Raw genomic sequence first — 20,203 nt, 5'->3', positions numbered from 1 at the left:
CCGCCTTCGCAGTGCCGGCACATCCCCTGCCTGAACAGCGCGAAAAGGAGTTCTGTTCTTTTCTCGCTTGCTTTCATGTCGCACGTGCTGGCACCTTACTGCGCAGTTTGGAACGTGCCATTTCTGGCGGCCACTTTTAGCGTCTTTCGAAGTGTGAGGAGGAGGGCGACACACGCGTCTTTGGGGTCAACTCTCTCACTGCTTCCCCCTCACTCTCGTTCGATGCGTCGCCCGCCAAATGCGCCCTCCCCCTCCCCAAACGCTGAAACCAAACCACCGTCTACCTCCACGGTCTACACATGTGGGCGTAGCTCAGTCAGAAAGACGGCGGGCTCTCGCTCCTCTTCTCTATGTGGGTCCAGGTTCGATCCCTGGCGGCACCAGCGGCTTGTTTATGAAGCCAGGGGTGTAGCCAGAAGCCAGTGATAGCCTGGGATGCTTGTTTGTGTAGCCAGTAGTAGCCTGGGAGTTTTCTGCTGACGCGGACACGAAAATTTCCTTGGCTGGCTAGAGCTATACTGCTTCACAGCAAAAACTATGCTTATATCAAACAAATATACCAGCGACAACTGATATCATCAGCAACATCGTCACCACCAGCCTATCTATGCCCAGTGCAGGGCAAAGGCCTCTCCCATTATTCTCCAATGACCCCGGTCCTGAGCTAACTGCGACCAATTTATCCCCGCAAACTTCTTGATCTCATCTGCCCATCCAACTTTCTGCCGCCCCCTGCAACGCTTGCCTTCTCTAGGGATCCACTCTGACAACCGATATATCGAATGCCAAATGCTGCGAGAGTGCACCCCCAAGCTGGCTTTCCCTCAGGGCGGAGGAGAAATTCTGCGGGCTCATTCCTCAAAGTGGTTTTGCCCAGCTGCTCATGGGCGGTGGCCGGCGGCTCTTTCCCCCCCTCACCTCTTTCTCCCTATCGCGACTGCACCATCGCGCCGTGTCGGGCGAGCCCTCGACACCCCCCCTTGCAAAAAATTATCCCGGCCCGCCTGCTATGCTTTTTTTTTCGTTCGTTGAGTTTGCGTTGCTTGTGCTTTGTGGGATTCTTCGAAAGTGTAGCTGTGGTGGCTAGCGCTAGTGTCACTAAATAAAGGCTTATTTGGGGTTTCTAGCTAGCGCGAAGCGGCCAATCTTTTCTTTCACCCTGAAGCTGGCAATCGTAAATCAAGTCGAACATGGTGAGAAGTCGGACGTCCCCGCGATGCATAAGATTCCCAAGAACACCTTGTCAAAGTAGGCCCTGGGCAAATCCCACTAAAGTAACCACCCGCAACTGCTTCAAATCTGCAGGCTTGCGTGTGCCGGTGATCACTGAAAATCCTGAGGAGTGCAACGAAGCCACCGCCAGTGAGTGTGGAGCGGGCTGTCGGAATTTTTGGGCGCCGTTGCCAGATCAACGGCCGGCAAATTTGCGAGTGTGGGTGATGGTGCCACGACCATGGGAGAGTTCGGAAGACTACATTGCCAACATCGCACTGAGCGCAAGTGAAAGGAGGCGCGACGACGATCCTTTGCCCACAACCTCCGAAGCGATTGCTGCACTCGCCCTAGTCCGGTGCTTTTTCACAAATGTGAAAAGTTGCGGCCTCAGCTGCTCGCACCCTTTAGACAATGTGTAGAAGTGTGTACTGTCGCAAGGTTGTTCAAGCAGAAGATAAAGGACTATTTCGTGCAAAAGTAAGACAGTTTCATAAATAAAGTGTTTTTTTTTTTATAAATTCTATGTGCTATTATGACGTCCCATTCCTTAGCTTCCTTAGCTTAACTTAGCTGACGTCTTAGCTTAACTTATGACGTCCCATTCCTTAGCTTAGCTTAACTGATAGGTGTTGTCTTGCGAATTCGATATAACCGGGTTTGACTGTAGTGGCCAACTACTAAGTGCCGCTCTCATTCCATTCACCAACTTCCAATGGCGTAGACCTGTTTCTTCGAACGCTTCTTCGCTGTCCACTGCTTTGAAAGTTTATTTTGGAGTACAATGCATCGAACTCTGTCTCTAGCATTGGAACTTTGTGACAGCATGATGTACATCCTAGACAGCAGCACGAGTCGTTTGCTTGCTGTTGTGTAAGAAGCTGTGCACCATTCACATTGTCCCATGTACAATTAATTCCTTGTTCTGAAAATAGTGCTCATGTGGCACAGACCCGTTACAGTAAAACATTCCACTAGTTTAAACGTCCCATAGTTACTCAACCGCTGCAATCTGCAACTACTGAGTGAGGCACTATCAAGCCTTGCAAATGCATTTGTGGTGACACAGTAATGCAAAAGTAATGCCTGTTACATTACAGAGGGAAAGAATGAAGAAGATTACTCTTGCAGAACTTTTTCTATTCGTTTATTTTTAGTGCAAAAGCACTAACTACTATTAGCCTATCTCTGCCTATTCCATGGGTGATCTACGAAGCCTGCCAGTCCTTCTTTCTTGCATATAACTTGCTTAAGCAAACGATGATGCTCAGCGGGGGGAGGGGGCAATGCGGCAAGCCAGTGGTTCTCAGCCATGACTACCCCGGGGACCCCTTTTGGGCTTCCTAAAATGATGGGTACCCCTCGATGGAGCATAAGTTGATCGGTGTCATAATGTCAAACAATTTGCATTTGCAGCTAACGTTGCCCACAGACTTATCCAATGCCTGCCTTTTCTGCTTGACGTTAATGACGATGCACGTCATAATGTTAACCAATTTCCTCTTGAATCTAAAAGTCTTCTAAACACCCATACGTTGCCTTTTCAGTGTCTGTTTTTTTTTTTTTTTTTTCCATCTCGTAGATGGCGTGTTGTGCAAAAAGCAGATGTTAAAGGGGTCGTGAAATACCTTCCCCTGATGCATGGATGTACATGTAACCAAATAAAGCAATGTATTAGCAATCTCCTCCCACAAGAATTTTGTTAACCCCTTAAGTGCTTTATTTTTTTTAGAATTTCCCAACCAAAAGTGCCTATTTTTTTTATTGCTGATTTCGAATCTGATTGTACTAAAAAGTAGCTAGTCGATGTTGAAAAAATATTTGTACCCCACAGTTAATCAAATCAACACAATAAAGTTTATTTCTGAAGAATACATCGAAAACCAGCTACCTGCTGCTAACAAAATTAAAAACTTTATAAATAGGACAGTTGCAGATGCCACATCTTTCTTCACTTGTGTAGGCTAAGCACCTTTGCAATAGCAGGAGTGCAAGGAATACCCACATCTCTTCCCTTGTCACTGGTACCCATTTTTTGAGGCGGGAGTGATCACTGAGAGGAAAGCATTTCAACTTTTCAGCCGCTTTGCGATTGGTTTCGTCTACCACAAATGATATAAGTTCATCGTCCACAAAGTGCTGAATATATTCCATAATGTCACCCGGCGATGACAATATGAAAGTCTTGCCTGGAATGGCCAAGAATGGAAAGCGATGAGGCTTCACAGGAGGATTGTCCACATAAAGCAGGATCCACTCGCGAGCACTCGCGATGTTCGCTTCCCCGCTGTCTTCGTCATCACCGGAGGAGCTGCTCAATTCACCGTCATCGCTGTCTTCACTTCCAGAGACAAGATAAACATCTGTATCCGAATCAGCATCACTTGAAGAAGATGACGAAAATGACAAGCTTCTTTTTCTAGTTGACGGGCCAGCTATGCATGGGTCGGCGCCACCGCACGCCATCTTTTCATAAAAAAAGCGCGCCTTGCCGCAGGAGAAAACTAATTCGTCGAGTAAATGCTGCCATCTAGTGGATGGCACGCAATCTACGCCGCAGACGGGCGCTTCTCGTCCTGAACAGTATAGGGCAGTACCTATTCCGCTAAGACGAGCTCTGCTCGTCCAAAGCAGTTTGGTGACAGTTTGGGCAGGACGAGCTCTGCTCGTCCAAAGCACTTAAGGGGTTAAAGCGATGAGTATTAGCTGAGAAATCGTAAATCAAAAACCGTGCATTATCGTCGCACCGTGTTTCCTCCTCCTTTCAACTTACTCTCCGCTGTTGACGGCGCGAGCCTTCCCTCCCGTGATGCTGCGCTCCGCGGCGGTGACGTGCTTCCGCTATTGCGCTGCTCACACTGCCGTCTGCTACGGGCAAGCTTTGTTGACACCTTGAATCACGCACTCCGCTCAAGGCTGGAAAAGCGAACGAAAACCCTGGCCGCATGTGTGCGGCGGCCTGGCCTTGCCCTTTCGCGGTGTACGTTGCTGTCTTATTTTGTGGTGGTGGTAATTCCTGCTGGCGGCAAGTGAAAAAGACATTTTAAACCGATACAGAACCCGTGCACAAAACGCTTCAATCATGTGACCAGTTCAGTTTGGGGCGACGCGTGGTGGAGAGCGGCAACGTTGGCAAAACATGCTCTGCCGCGGCTCTGAGCTTTCTCGCGCTGGAGCGAGCGCCATTTCTTTGACAATTTCAAACATCGGTTGCCTTGGCAACAAGGCGCAAACCACTCTAGAGGTCAGTTACGGTTCCGTGATCCCGGTTTAGCTCAAGGCCCCATCTCACGACATGTGGGCATTGCAGGCATACCACTCACTCCCATTGGGAAGTGCGAGATGCGTTTGGCCTTACAGGAGGCGATGGTGTGTGTGTTGTGGACGCCTTTGTTTCGCGATGAAATGCGACGTTGTGCTTCTGCGGGTGGATAGTGCTTCCCATGGTCTGTATTATCTTTCTCGGGCGACGTACGACTCAACCTCGCATGGTGTATGTGCAGTGTGCGTGGCTCAAAGCCATCTCAGCTTGTGCGCCAGAGTTAAGTGACTTGCTGTTCGTCCCCGCAAACCGCACGCGAGGTGAGTGCCAAATTTACGACGGGCAGGAGGAGGCAACCTATCGTCTGTCAATCGCGGTTGAGACTTGCAACGCATTCTGTGACGTGTTTGTTCGAAACGCATCTCTGGATTGTTTTGAAGTTTAATAAAATGTGTGCGTCAAACCCGGGCATTCGGCTCAGGGCGTTCTCTGCGATTGCACGAAAGAAGTGCCACGGGGCTTCAACGCTTTCTTTATGAAACGTACTCAGGTAAGAGAATATCCATGTCATGTTATGGCCGTGTTGCATTCAATACAAACGGTTAAGCGTTTGTTTACACTTGTTTTGTTCGTCGTAAAATGTCCAAGCACTCCGGCACTACGCTCGCAGATCAGCTGGCGAGCCGACGCTGAGCAGACGACTCATCTCTTTGCCGGAAGTGCGTGAGAAAGTCGCCCAATAGCAGGATGTCTAGCTCATGACGAACATCTGGGAATCGATGACGTAGACATGTGAAGATGGCGGCGTCCAAAAACACGAAGGGAAGGGTGAGAAAAAAGCGACAAACTTTGCAACAAAAGTGTGAGCTTTCCGCTGCGCGTAAAAGAGTAATGCTTGGCCCAGATGACGTTGACGACCCAATCTAACGATTGCGCTAGTTCATTTAGTGTGCTCAAAACGCCTTTCAGGGCCCCTTTAAAACATGTGTAACATCGGTAAACTGAATGTACATGTAATGCGGTAAAGCCACCTTTTTGCATTGAAAGCAAGTGCTGGCAAAATTGAGAAAACAATTGCGGGAAGAAATGTTTTGAGGGAGGTTACACGGACCCCTCACATGCTCTCGCGGAGCCCCTGGGGTCTGCAGACCTCCATTTGAGAACCACTGCGGTAACCAATAACCCGACGTTAGGCCTATCGTCATGCGCCAAGAGCAACATCATCAATCGGTACCTGCAGCACGATGTAAGAGTACGTATGATGTTGCTTGGCATGTCATGGGGCTCAATGTCATGGTTAACTCTAAAAATTGGACGCTACGGATAACATTAAGCTTTGAGGCCTCACGTCCTCAACCGGTACCTGTTGAGTAAAGCGCTCAGTGTATTTCAAGCTCAAGGATCCTGCTGAAGCTGCAGGACCTCAAAGTGTGACATTAGGCCTATGCTTACAAACTCTGGCACATACCCGACAAGCGGTGCTTGTTGAAGACCAGGAGGCAGACGCGGTTAAAGGAGCACCAATTTATTGGCGACCTTCCAACGGGTGATTCTGTCCAATTCTGAGGATGATGATGATGTCACGAGCTTCGCTGCCCGTGCGGTGGCTACTCGCTTCTTGTTTCTATTTCGTCGTCTTCCCAACCAGACCACATTTTCTAACAGGCTCCGGCCGGCCAAATATGAGGAATCTGGTTGGGTTCACATGTCTAATTCTTTAAAACCTTAATGCGCTGCGCACTTGCGTCTGTGAAATCGAGACGACGAAGTAGCTGAATTGGCCGTGTCCAAGTCATTCCCGTAAATCTAGGCACTATGCATAAGTTGACATGTCCATCATGACTTCCGGAACTTTTATGATTGCCCGAATCAATCTTTTCCAAGAGCCTCCCCACCAGGGAGCTTGCTCAGCTACGAAAATTAAGTGGCTGGAGTTGTTCAAGAAAAAACCTTGAATTTCTTGCGCCAATAGGATCCAATTCACTTCGGCTGTTCCTGTTGCTTTCTTCTCAAAGTAATTACTGCGTACAGATTTCGGATTGTTGCTGCAATCTGTGAACCTCTTGTGCCAAGCGGTCAATCGTGCGAGGTGGTTCGAGTTTTCTGGTTGAGACGTACTTTCTGCGCCAGAGTTGTCAATTCCTTCACGGTCGAAGGCTTCTAAAAGCGTTGGACCTTCGGAAGGTTCTCCCTTCTCTGTAATTTTTACGTGGTCAACACCCGAAGAGGGATTCTTCTGCGTAAATTCGCGGCGTTCAACGGCCACGTGAAAGCTTTTCACATTTCCTGAGCCGATGGTCGGTGAGATGGATGTCGCATCGCCTTGCACAGTCCATCCGAAGACCGTTTCCACAGCAGTGAGCTTTTCGTTAAGGCGATGAATGTACCCTGTCACGAATGTCCAATAGCAGTCCGTTCCGATAAGTAGGCTGATGCCTGGTTCTGGGTGAACATTGAAGCCGCAGACGTCGGCGAAGGCCATCGCGTTGGCTTCAAGTTTGTGCAGAGTCATTGGTTCTGTCAACCGAGGTAGGTCGTTGCATATCGCGGGAACTTCAACAGCCTCGATTTGAAAGCTATGATGGTCGTACTGGCTGTAGAGGGTCAGTTGAACTCTTTTGTACTTCTTGCTATGAAACGACGAGTTCCCCAATCCACAAATCGTCATCTGCTCCTCGGCCAGTACCTTTGTTCGTAACTTCCTTGACAGCGTTTCTGTTATGAAGGTACGCTGACTACCTCCATCAAACAACAGTCTTACCAGATGTTTGCTAGCTGTTCCCTTGGCCCACACTTGTGCCGTCTGGAGAAGAACAGTTCTCTGGGGAGTCACGGACTCAATCGCCGTACTAGACACAGCCGTGATTTTTTCCTGTGATGGGCGCTTCCAGTTTGGGTCGCACAAGGGAGTGATGTGGCGCCTCTTGCAATTTCTACATGATAGTCTTCCTGAAGTCTTGCACTCCTTGGCGCGGTGATAGGGCCTCGCGCAGCGAAAGCAACAACCCAGTTTTTTCAACGTGGCTTTCTTTTCTTCTAAAGAAAGTTGAGCCGTACAGTCGTTCGTGCTGTGTTCATTGGAGTCACAGAAAATGCATCTATCTCTGGACAACCTTACTGTCAGCGTGGAAGCAGAACGTTGAACGCTGTCGTTGACGTGACGCTTGAGTGAAGGCGTTTTAATTGGCGTTTCCGTTGCTGTTGCAGTCATCATAGAAGTAATTTCCCGACTCCGTACTTCTAGCTGCAACAGGTCAAGCAACATTGAGAGTTCATCGGGCCGTTGACCTCCCAGTTCTCGTGCTCGTACTTCCTTTAACGTTTGTTCGTTGAACTTGAGCACGAGCTCATAGGGTAACCTCTGTAACAGCGCAGTCTTAAGCATGACTCCGTACGACTCAGTGCGTACACCCAAGTTCTTCAGTGATCTAACGTTAGTGTGTACACGTTCACTCAGTGTCTGAAGGCCGCTCAAGTCGTTGCAAGAGGCCACTTTAGATAGGTTTAGCAAGTTGCTCATATGCGCATTGATTAACAAGGTTTTGTCACCAAAACGCTGCTGCAGCAGTTCGATTGCTATGGGGTAGTTCTCGTTGGTTGTCGATAAGCCGCTTATCATGCCTTCCGCTTTTCCCTTAAGGTAGCTGCGCAGGTACTTAAATTTGTCCACATTGTCTAGCGATGGATTTTTATGTATTGTAGATTCGAATTGGTCCCAAAATTCTGGCCAGCGAATAAATATTCCGTCGAAAGGCTGTATTTCGAGCTTCGGTAGTCTAATCTGAGCTCTTTCGCGGGATGGAGCGACCTCCTGACTTGTACTAATCGCTGAAGGGCACGTTGCTGCAAGTTGTCTCTCCGAACGATAGATCATGCGATCGATTGAGTCCTGGTAATGTTCTGCTGTGGCAAATTCCTCATCTAGTTCCTGATCTGCTACATGCTGCTCTATCTCTTTGTCCAAGTCGGCTAATACAGTCTTCTTCTGTTTGAGCATATTGAGGTGTTCATTCAGCTCACCGATAGGTAGTGGGTTACCATCCAGCAGGGATTTCATCTCGTTAATGATCTTTGTCGTTGATGCGCGGAGCGTCCCACGTTTCCTTTTCAGACGGTCCATGGCGAGGCCCGGTACGTTGATGTTGCTCTGTCGAAGCTGATTCGATGCGCCGCTCGAGGCCGGGGTGTCCTTTTCAATAGTCTTGCCTCATCGGTAGGGGTCTTCAACTGTGTAAACCTTGCATCCTGGTCACGGCACCAAAATGTTGAAGACCAGGAGGCAGAAGCGGTTAAAGGAGCACCAATTTATTGGCGACCTTCCAACGGGTGATTCTGTCCAATTCTGAGGATGATGATGATGTCACGAGCTTCGCTGCCCGTGCGGTGGCTACTCGCTTCTTGTTTCTATTTCGTCGTCTTCCCAACCAGACCACATTTTCTAACAGTGCTGTTAGTCTAGCGAAGAGTTACGTTCCGCAGTCCAACCTACGTGTCAGCGAAGAACTGTGAGATGGTGGTTTGACACTTCGAAAGCAGAGGAGCCCAAGTCCAGAGCTTGCAGCATAATTGCAACAGCCTTGTACTGACACGAAATTTTTGTGTGTCGTTTGTTTTGCGGCTATAGGTGCCTACGAGTCCACTAATCATAGAATGGCACATTAGGTTGTCGAACGCAGCATAAATAATTCCTTAAAGCTCCATTTATTCGAGTCAGTTTCGGTTTCGGAGAAGTGAACACCGAGGCAGTCGCCATGACGGGAAGGTGCACTTAACATCACTGTTCTCGGCGCACCCCAGCCAATTCTGGTCTTGGCACGCGCGCAAGCCAGACCTGCTTGAGTGGCCGTAGTCGCATGTGACGTCAGTCCCAAAAACTGTGGCACGTGCACACGGCGGAAAAGCGCGCGCCAACAGCACCGCAGCCGCCTCGATACGTCACGGGAGCCCTGACGTCAGTCGTTTGGGTCCAAGCGCAGATGACGTCATGGGCTTGCCCGATGGCGTGGATGAGCTTTCTCGTGCGCGCAAGGATTAAAATTGATTTAAAATATGTTTTACTTAGCGGTTATAGCTTAAAGTACCGAGGGGGTATCTTCATTTGCAAAGGAAGCTTTTTACATAGTCATCCGAGCTTTGAAATTTCGTGTCAGTACTCCGTTAAGGCCTCGACTGGGCTCTCCTTCCCTGCCCCCCCTCTCTTCCCACACGCACACATATGTGAGTATCGACAGGGCACTGCTAAAGGCACTACGATGAAGTTTCAGAACAAAACTTAGTCAAGCGCCGCCAGAGTGAGCACACCTCGAGTACAGGAGGAGTGGAGGGGGAGGGTAAGAAGAGCACCTGAAGGTGTAGGACATGCCCAGCAGCATGAGGGTGAGGCTGTGGTGAGCGAGCATGACGGCCGAGTCCTTGCGCCACAGGTCCTGGTACAGCACCGCATACATGCCGTGCACGTAGTAGCTCGACTGCACCGCGTAGATCCACCAGATGTCCCCCGGGACCACCACGTCCGGCGACCAGCCTGCACCAGTGCGAGCCGTTCCACTCACTGCACGCCCACGCACCGATCCCCCCCCATTTAAGTCCAGCCCCGTTCAAAAGCGAGCCTACCTGCCCGGCTAGCGTTTGACAGGACGCTTTGTACTGCATAAAATCTGCCCCACAACAGAAGTAAGGTTGCAAGAGCGTGAAATTTCTATCCAGGGCCGCAAAAGACTTACTTACTGTGTGCAGAACGGGGTTTTATGGTTACAAAACCACATTGCGGAAATACACAACGGTAGCTGATTTATGTGCAAGTACTGAGCTTGCACAATTTAATTCACTTGGAGCTATATCTTTTTGAAATTTTTATGAGCAATGCAACATCATACGGAGGGCCCCACCTAATCCCAACAATCCAAACCTCCTTGCACCCGCCGCGGTGGCTCAGTGGCTAAGGCGTTGCGCTGCTGAGCACGAGGTCGCGGGTTCGATTCCCGGCCGCGGCGGCCGCTTTTCTGATGGAGGCGAAAAGCAAAAACGCCCGTGTGTGCGAGATTTCGGCGCACGATAAAGATCCCCAGGTGGTCAAAATTAATCCGGAGCCCTCCACTACGGCGCGCCTCATCGCCTGCGTTGCGTCGGCGCGTTAAACCCTACAATCAATCAAATCAATCAAACCTCCTTGCTGGCATCACTGAGCCTCAAAAAAAAGAGAGAAAAGAAAACTGGTGACACTTGGAATTCAAAAATGTTTCCGTGTGTTTAACAGTGGTAAGATCATTTACATAAATGAAAAGGGCCTGCATGTTTAGGGCACTTGAATATGAATAAAAAAAGCAAGACTCCAAATGCTCTTTAACTAAAACCAAGATAATGTGGCGTTTCAGGAATTGGTTTTGGAAGTACAGGAGAGCACAGCAGGACAAAATCTGTGCTCGCAAAGCACAAAAGCCTGCTATCTGAAGGCTCATTAACATACCTGAGGATAATCTGTTGCCAGCTCGTTAGGTGCAGCAGCTCGGAAAAAAACACATCTGCATTACGAGTTCTTGAAGCCCGACGCGCATGTGTTGCATGCGAGCACTTGATTTATTAACTTTGTTTAAGATTTAAACCATACTCTCAGCACTCCAAGAGGACAACACAACACAGCAGCCCATTCTGTTTTGTGCATAAACCGCAAAGTTACTTCACTTGGTCACTGCTGGGAAAAGAAAGACGGGGTGTGATGTGATAGGGTGTAAAAAATCGAGGCTATGGCCAATCCACTAGAGGGTTTCGCTGCAACCAAGGAGATGCTGGTAGAGGGTCATCATCACGATACCGAAGAGGCAGAACAGGAGGAGGACGTTCAGGATGGGGCGGCCAGGCAGAACCACGGTGTCCGTTGGATGTCGACCGGACAACCAGGCACCACGCCCACATCCTCTACAACGGGCCGAGGAATCGAGCCGCAACTCTGCATCCGCAATTTCCCTAAAGCGTAGCCCTGACATGACAATGCTGATGCCTCCATCGTGCCCTCAAGAGCCTACTGTCGTCTGCTTCTTGAATTCCAGCAAGTCTTTCAATCTGTAAGAGCTGAAAAACCTTTCATTTGGTTTATTGAGTTTCACTTGAACTCTTCCGTTATCCACACCATTTCCGCCACCCGAACGTTTCAACGGTCATCTGTACCCGTTTGTGTTGTGCCTTACGCCATTCTCATCGTCTGGTGGCATAAATGTTCTTTCATGTATAATGACAAAACCCCGTGTTGCAGTCTCTGATCTCTACCTGTGAGTACCTCGTCTCGAGTCTCCGAAACATCATAACATCACACGGGGGTTTACGGTTTCCACCAGGCACAATATCGTTCACTCTGTCTCTCTCCTGCACGTTTAATTCATGCGTGCATGGCCACGTGGCCTATGGCATGTACAGAGGTCGGCGAACTCACTCATGAGTCCACTCACTCAGACTCATTTGGACTCAAACTCACGTGTGAGTTTGAGTTTGAGTGAGCGCGAGGCTAGTGTGGCATGGCGAGTTTGAGCTTGAGTGAGTTTGAGCCGAGTGATCCCGACTGAGTTTGAGTCCGATTGAGTTTGAGTACGCCTGAGACCTAGTGAATTCTGAGTCCATTTTGAGTTCCGAGTACATTTTGAGTTTAGTTCTGAGTCCATTTTGAGTTCTGAGTACATTTTGAGTTCTGAGTACATTTTGAGTTTGAGTCCATTTTGAGTTCTGAGTACATTTTGAGTTTGAGTCCATTTTGAGTTCTGAGTACACTTTGAGTTCTGAGTCCATTTTGAGTTCTGAGTACATTTTGAGTTTGAGTCCATTTTGAGTTCTGAGTACAATTTGAGTTCTGAGTACAATTTGAGTTCTGAGTACAATTTGAGTTCTGAGTACATTTTGAGTTTGAGTACATTTTGAGTTCTGAGTACATTTTGAGTTTTAGTTCATTTTGAGTTCTGAGTACATTTTGAGTTCTGAGTACATTTTGAGTTTGAGTACATTTTGAGTTAGAGTACATATTGAGTTTTGAGTACATTTTGAGTTCTGAGTACATATGAGTTTTGAGTCCATTTGAGTTTGAGTACATATGAGTAGCCTAGCAGGCAGCTATGGTTGGCTGTTAAGTTTCATGCGTCACTGTGGGCTTGGAATTCAGGTTACCTGCGGGTACGGCACCAATCGCGATCTGCATGATCGGTTGGGAGGAAGGGGGTGTCTGATTTTTTTTAGTTTTTTGTTGAATTTTCATGGCCATAAGCACTTGCTGTATACCTAATTTTCGCGGCTGGGCGCGTGAATGATAATTGACTGGTGAGGTCATAAAAAAGGGTTGTCTTAACTTTTCCTCCTGACGGATCCACTAAGAGCGTGGGAAAGGGTGGTGGGAAACCACATGGCGGCGCTGGCGTGCTGGTTGTTCGCCTGCTACTGTTAACGGCTTGATATACTAGGGGTCACAAAGGAAGAGGTGAGAGCCGGGGGAAATGGGGGCGGGGGCTGTCCTTTCTGCTGTTTCAAATGAATTAGCTGAATTGACTGGGCAGCGCCCCTTAAGACCGAATAATGACCACATTAGATTGGGTGAAAAGTGAAACTGATGACGCTAAGGTGTGTAAGGTATCAAATGAAAGGTCCGGATTAACGGAATCACGCGGGGTAAATAAAAAATGCTTCCTGATTGTAGTCATCAGGCAGTCATAATGAGTCATAGATTGGGTTAAAATTCAAAATGACGCCGCGAGGGCATGTGGGGAATCAAATTCAAGGTCTCGATGTGGGGAATCATTCGGGATGAAAATGTGTTATGGATATATCATGACGTATGCAGGGGTGAGACAGCTTAATCATATTTGGGAGCAGTTTTTGGAGCAGCAAAATCTCGATTTTGGAGCAGAAGAACCTTGATTTGGAGCAGAAGAACATTTATTATGTCACCTTATAGGGCCCTAAAAAATCACATTTTTGGCAACTCCGGGGAGAAAAGTGCCATTTTTAATCGGTTTTGAACGTACATATAACACTGAAACCGCATTTTAATAAAGTTTTTTTCTATTCCACTACCCTTTCACAAACCATTTTGCTCTATGCATAGATAGCGTGGAGCGCCGTTGGAAATATCGAATTGAAGACTTAAGCAATTGCAAAGCATTTTTATTATCATTTGAATGCAGAAATTATTATTTTTTTAATCCCAGACTGGGCTTTACGCACAGAACCACGACAAAAATTGCGCAAAGCGAGGTGACAGTCGTCGCACCCCACCAGCCCTCCCATTTCAATCACCAATGTGCACGTCCACTACGATCGTAATTTGAGTAATGTTCGTACATTTAGCCCCCTCCCTCTTGGCATAAATAATTTCACTTCAGATAGATGAACTATTATTACTAGCGTGTAATAATAGCCTGTCCCGCTATCGGACACTGCTTGAATATTTTGCGGCGATGTAGCCTGCGCCGCCACTTCTGGAGTGTGGATCGTCCCATTCCTGCCGCTCGCAAGCTCGCTGTCAAAGGCAGCAATAACTCAGCGTTTTATAACACCGCAATAAGTCCGAAATTTCACTTCAAGCACGCACCGCGCCTCACACTCAAGACCGAAACTCGGCGAATTCGCGGGCACCACGTTTCAGATGAACTCCCGTCTTTCGAGTCGCGCAACTTCCCGCAACAGACCAAACGACGAAGTGTAAACCCAGCCACCCTCATAACCAAAACCACGGTAGAAATCGGCGAAGAGTACTCTGCCTGAACCACAAGCAACTGCTTCGCTCAGCGGCCATGTTTCCTAAGCTTCTACACACCAAGATGGCGGCGCCCCATAATGGCGTTCCGGAGATACGGCGCTCCGAAAATTGCAGTTTTTTCATCAACTTGGACAAGTAGTTGGTCGCCTCAGTACACATAAGTATTTTTTCTACAGGACTTTGCAATGGTTTTGGATGGCAAGACTTATCTCGGGGAAAATTTATGCGGTTTTTTTATTAAATGATCAATCGATTAAACCTTTACAAACAGCATCACCTTTGGGGTGCTGGAAAATTATGCCGTCAGTAAGCATTTTCCCCCACCGAAACTGACGGGAGCGTTAAAATCCTTGGCTCTCAGACTGTTTTGGAGCAGTTTGGCGCAATTTTTGCGTATTTCAAGCTTTTGTAGCAGCCCGGCGCAGGAAAACACATTTGTATCAGAACTGCGCAATATGCGCAGCTGTCTCACCCTGGTCATAGTAAGTCATAGATTCGGTTAAAATTCAAGTTCATGACGCTAGGCCGTGTAGCGTATCAAATTAAAGGTCTCGATGAGGGAAATCACGTGCTTCCTGATTATTATCATGACATAGTCAAAATGGATCATAAATTAGGTTAAAATTCACAATGATGCCACTGGGTGTCCGGGGCATCAAATTGAAGGTTCCGATAAGGGAAATCACGTGGGACAAAAATGTGGTAGGGCTATATCATGAGATAGTCATGGTTAGTCATTGATTGGTTTAACATTCAAATTGATTCCACTAGGATGTGATGGGTATCAAATTAATGGTCTTGATGAGCGGAATCACGTGGGAGAAATACAAAAATGCTCCCTGGTTATAACCATGAGATTGCCATGGCGAGTCTTATATTGGGGTAAAATTCGAAGTGACCCCGCTATGGCGTGTAGGGTATCAAATTTACGGTCTTGACGAGGGGAATCATGTGGTACAAATAAAATAAGGCTTCGTAGTTCGAATCATGAGATAGTCATTATGAGTCATAGATTGGGTTAATTTCAAGGTGAGGCCGCTGAAGCATGTGGGGCGTCGATTGAAGGTTCCAGTTAGAGGAATCACGTCGGACACTTAAATAATGCGCCCTGGTTACAGTCATGAAAGTCATGGTTAGTTTGACTGGTATGAATTTCATATGACCCTGCAGGGTGAGTGGGGTATCAAATTAAAGGTCTCGTCGAGGGGGATCACGTGGGAAAAATATAAAAATGCTTTCTGGTTATAATTATGAGGATATAGCGAAAGGTATATAGCAAAAGGTACACACTCACACTCTCACTCACACTCACATTCTCATGAAAGTCATGGTTAGTTTGACTGGTATGAATTCCATATGACCCTGCAGGGTGTGTGAGGTATCAAATTAAAGGTCTCGTCGAGGGGGATCATGTGGGACAAATATAAAAATGCTTTCTGGTTATAATTATGAAGATATAGCAAAATGTATATAGCAAAAGGTACACACTCACACTCACTCTCACTCTCACTCTATCTCACTCACACTCTCTCTTACTCACTCTCACTCACACTCACACTCTCACTCACACTAACTCTCACTCACACTCCTACTTACACTCACACTCACTTTCACTCTCGCTCACACTCTCAATCACACTCTCACTCACACTCACACTCTCACTTTCACTCACACTCTCACTTTCACTCTCACACTCTCACTCTCACTCACACTCCTACTTACACTCACACTCTCACTCACACTCTCAATCACACTCTCACTCTCACTCACACTCTCTCACTCACACTCTCACTCACACTTTCACTCACTGTCACACTCACACTCTCACACTAACACTCAATCTCACTCTCACACTCTCACGCTCACTCTCTGTGTCTCAATCTCTCACTGACTCTCTCACTCTCGCACACTCTCACTCTCTCACTCACTCTCACTCACTCTCTCACTCTCTCTCACACGCTCTCTCAGTCTCTCTCACTCTCTCTCACTCTCACACTCTCTCTCAGACTCTCTCTTTCAGACACTCTCTCACTCCCACACTCTCTCACTCTCTCTCAATCACTCTCTCACTCTCTCAAACACACACACTCACATACGCGTGCATGCTGGAAGTTAACAGCTGGGTACGGTGGCGGTCATTGCTTACAACGACAGCGTGGTGTTTTTCCGAGCTACGAGAGCTCATCCCACCTAGCAAATGCTAATAAAGACTAATACAAGTGCCTCAGCAAATAACGAGGCACTTTTTTGTTTGTCCCACGTAATTTCCCTCCTCGAGACCCTCAATTTGATACCCCACATTCTTTAGCGCCACACCTCTCTGCATTTTCACCCAATCTGAGACGATCTATAAGTCCCGTGTTACACGGTTCGCCATTTTCGATATTTTTCTTATTTCTTTTTTAGTTTTTTAACATTTAATTTTATCAATTCTCTACATTTACGCTTTTATAATGATCACAGGTTGAACTTCCGTGATACCTGCATTTTTGTGCATATGCAGGGCGTTACAAGATTATGGCGGGGATAGGGGGAGGGGTGTACTCGGCAAAGAATGCTACGCAATAAAACAGCAAAGGTATATCCATGAACGCCTCGCGCTTCAGAGATTCACGGGGACAGTTCGCTTTGACACAAGGCGTTTTTTCAGGATGCAGAGCAAGAATGCACGGAACCGTAACCCTAAACAGTTTCGACATAAATGAACGGAGCAGTGAGCGTACGTCCCCTCACCCAATCTTGCTTGTTTCGACCTGGGGACCCAGCACACCATCGAGCCTGGATTGCCTCTGTCATGAACACGAACACGGATCCTACATCAAGAGTTTGGTATCCAATATATATGTACAATTGCTTCCAACCAGCGCTACTCTTCATGGGCAGCAGGTATAGCTGTATTAAATCTGCAACGAAAATTGTTTCCGACCTCACAGGAGCTACGGTGTCATGTCGTGGCGAATGCAAGAGTTTGAGCTCACGAATTTGCACCCGTAATATTTTTACCACGCGTGAATTTGAAAACACTGACTGCTAATGAAATCAAAGACCATCTGACCCAGAGTAAATTCCTAGCATGAGAGAGTTGTGAGGCCATTTGAGTTCTGAATTCATTTTGAGTTCTCAGCCCATTTTGAGTTCTGAGTTCATTTTGAGTTTTGAGTACATTTTGAGTTTTGAGTCCATTTTGAGTTTTGAGTCCATTTTGAGTTTTGAGTCCATTTTGAGTTTTGAGTCCATTTTGAGTTTTGAGTCCATTTTGAGTTTTGAGTACATTTTGAGTTTTGAGTACATTTTGAGTTTTGAGTTCACTTTGAGTTTTGAGTACATTTTGAGTTTTGAGTGCATTTTGAGTTTTGAGTCCATTTTGAGTTTTGAGTACATTTTGAGTTTGAGTACATTTTGAGTTCTGAGTACATTTTGAGTTTTGAGTCCGAGTGAGTTCTGAGTTTTGCGCTCAATGTGAGTCTGAGTTTGAGTGAGCGCAGATGTGCTGCTCAGCATTGAGTCTGAGTTTGAGTGAGTGGTGATTCGAAAAAAAAATTGTGAGTGAGTTTGAGTGAGCCGCGCCAACTTTGCCGAGGTATGGGCATGTAACTTCCCACGACTGACCACCCTGATTAGTATACTATTTTAAGACACACATGGCTGGCAGTCTCTCTGCGGTTGGGAAGTTCTCCTTTCAGCGCACGCCAGAAGTGTCAACGCGGTGAACATCTGCAGCCCAGTGTTGATGACAACTCTGTGCTAACATTTTCATTTATTCATGCACAGAAACCACCCCGCTGTTGTCGGTTTTAGATTTGCATAGCAGCTACCTGATAATGGGCATCAGGCAGGCCAATAACACCCATTCTCCCTTTCTGATAGTTTCTGTGTCAGATAAGACCAGAAATTTTTTTGACACAACAGGACAGCTCCCAATCGGTGAGCACCATAGTAGAGGTGTACGAATACTCGAAACTTCAAATACTGCATGAATAGTGGGCCTCCTCGATTTACCAGTCCTGGACGATCCGCGGGCAGTCCAAGGACTGCGTTCGGACCGAAAGTCCCATAGGAATACATGGGAAAATCGAGCACCGGATCGCGTCTCGGGCAGTCCGCAGACGATCCGGGACTGATAATCAAGGAAGCCCAATGTTTGCTACTTGATTCAATTCACAGCAGATTTTTACCGTTCTAACTAGTGTACGTTTTTAATATCGAAGTTCTTAATATCCAAAATTTACGAATTAAGGAATAAAAGCTCCCTCAGCCACACGACGTGCGAACTGTCAAGCTTCACTGCAAGGAGAAGGCCTTTGGGTTGGCTTTCCTTGCCCGGTGCCGAAGCTGTTCAATGAAGCCAGACAAATGCAAGCCTTGCACAAAACACATGTATGCTAACTCTGGCGTATGTTAGCTAAAGCGGAGCACTATTTGTGCAAAATTTATAAACAAAAAAGAAACCCTCTCCTGTGAATATAGCGGCATGAGTGAGTGAGCAGTCAAGAGGTATTATTTGTTCACAATGCTATTATTATCTGTTGGCAGCCGGTAACACGTGTAGTCTCCTTTTGATGACTGAAGGCATAGAGTTTAATACGATAACAACTAGAAAGGAATCTGACACAGCGATCGTCCACCTCAATGGGCGTGATGGGTAGTTCTGGATTCGGATTGGCGCTCGACGGCTTGCGGAAGTTACTATGGATTCGATTGTGCAGAGAGTTTCGTTTTTGTTTTCGATTTACATGAGCGCATTTGCCTACGCGGGGTGTTGAAAGAAGCGATCAAAAATACATTTCTCCTTGAACTGCATGACGCGCGCGCACTGACGCCGCCTCGAGTAGAATGTTTTATAACCAGAGTTGCGAATTGGGTGGGTTTTCAATCAATTGCTGGCACAGCGAGCACTAAAACACAAAGGCAAACACAAATGACGGCGCTCTGTGCGGCGAAGTTGTCTGCGAACTACGAGATGCGGCCAGATGCGGCACTGCTCATTCGGCAGAGCAATGTATTGTCGAGCTGACGACGGTTGCGAATCGCTTGGAACAGCCACATCTTTCGTGCGAACGCCGGCTCTTACGGCGTAGACCGGCAGTACCGGCGGCTGATGGGAATGCAGCTTGATGAATGCCACCGATTCAGGCAAGAATAACTTCTCCAAAGGTAATCGGTTTCTTTGTTTTTATGAGCACAAAACTTTTCTTAGTGTTACAAACTACCAGCACCTAAACTTTTAGAAATCGTTTTTAAAGAAGTCAGTGTCCTGCTGTAGTTGGCGGCAAATGGCAAACTTGCTCCACAAACCTCCTCGACTACGTGTCCGCTTTTTATTTTACACAACCAGTTTTTGGTCCCTAACTTTCTTGTTTGCCATGTAATTTGTAGGCGCAGAACCGGGCAATAAGAGCTTTTTTGTCAGAAAACACAATTTGCGCAGCCATAGGCCCGTATTGATCCTACGCAATCCGGTTCCAGAACTACCCATCATTCCCATTGAAGCGTGAGCGCCGCCGCCGTGTTCACACTGACACTAGCGCCAGTTTCCCCTTTAGTTATCATTGTATGAAACTCTATGACTGAAGGGACCACCGCCACCGAAATATACTTGCGGAGTTTGCAGCATGTTAACGAACATGCATTTCCTCATGGCAATGTAAGCAAAACTTTTGTTCCACTGCTTTGCCATCCTGTATTCTTGAAGTCTTGCATTCATACTTTTAAAGACGATAGTCTTTCTTGGGCTACTTAAACCCAGAAATTTTGGTCTGTCTGTATGTCTGTCTGTCTGTCTGTCTGTCTGTCTGTCTGTCTGCGACTCGATTCAGCCACCCGGCCAAAGCAAAACAATGCCTGCGCAATAGTCTTATATAGTCACAGCTAAATCTACCCGTCTATGTCCGGTGTAAGGTTCATACTTGTCAACATTGTTGCAGAAGAACAAGACATTACGCAAATATGAGACGACAAATCAATACAGAAGTGATATTTGCAGTGATCCTTTATAA

The 20,203-nt window shown here is 47.1% G+C and overlaps 1 protein-coding gene across 1 annotated transcript in view; it reads right to left on the bottom strand.

The window, feature by feature from the left end:
- The window catches only part of LOC144179665 (ceramide synthase 1-like), a 67,711-nt gene that overhangs the window by 34,145 nt on the left and 13,363 nt on the right, over positions 1–20,203 (bottom strand). The window contains exon 3 of the mRNA XM_077708105.1: positions 9,818–9,998. Coding sequence (XP_077564231.1) covers positions 9,818–9,998 — 181 coding nt within the window. The remainder of the gene's footprint in view (positions 1–9,817; positions 9,999–20,203) is intronic.

The sequence above is a fragment of the Haemaphysalis longicornis genome, unplaced genomic scaffold (genome assembly GCF_048455015.1).
Source record: "Haemaphysalis longicornis isolate Haplotype H1 unplaced genomic scaffold, Haemaphysalis longicornis Haplotype H1 scaffold_4, whole genome shotgun sequence".
Classification (NCBI taxonomy): domain Eukaryota; kingdom Metazoa; phylum Arthropoda; class Arachnida; order Ixodida; family Ixodidae; genus Haemaphysalis; species Haemaphysalis longicornis.
Note: the sequence above shows the minus strand (reverse complement) of the source record. Positions and strands in the feature narration are given on the sequence as shown.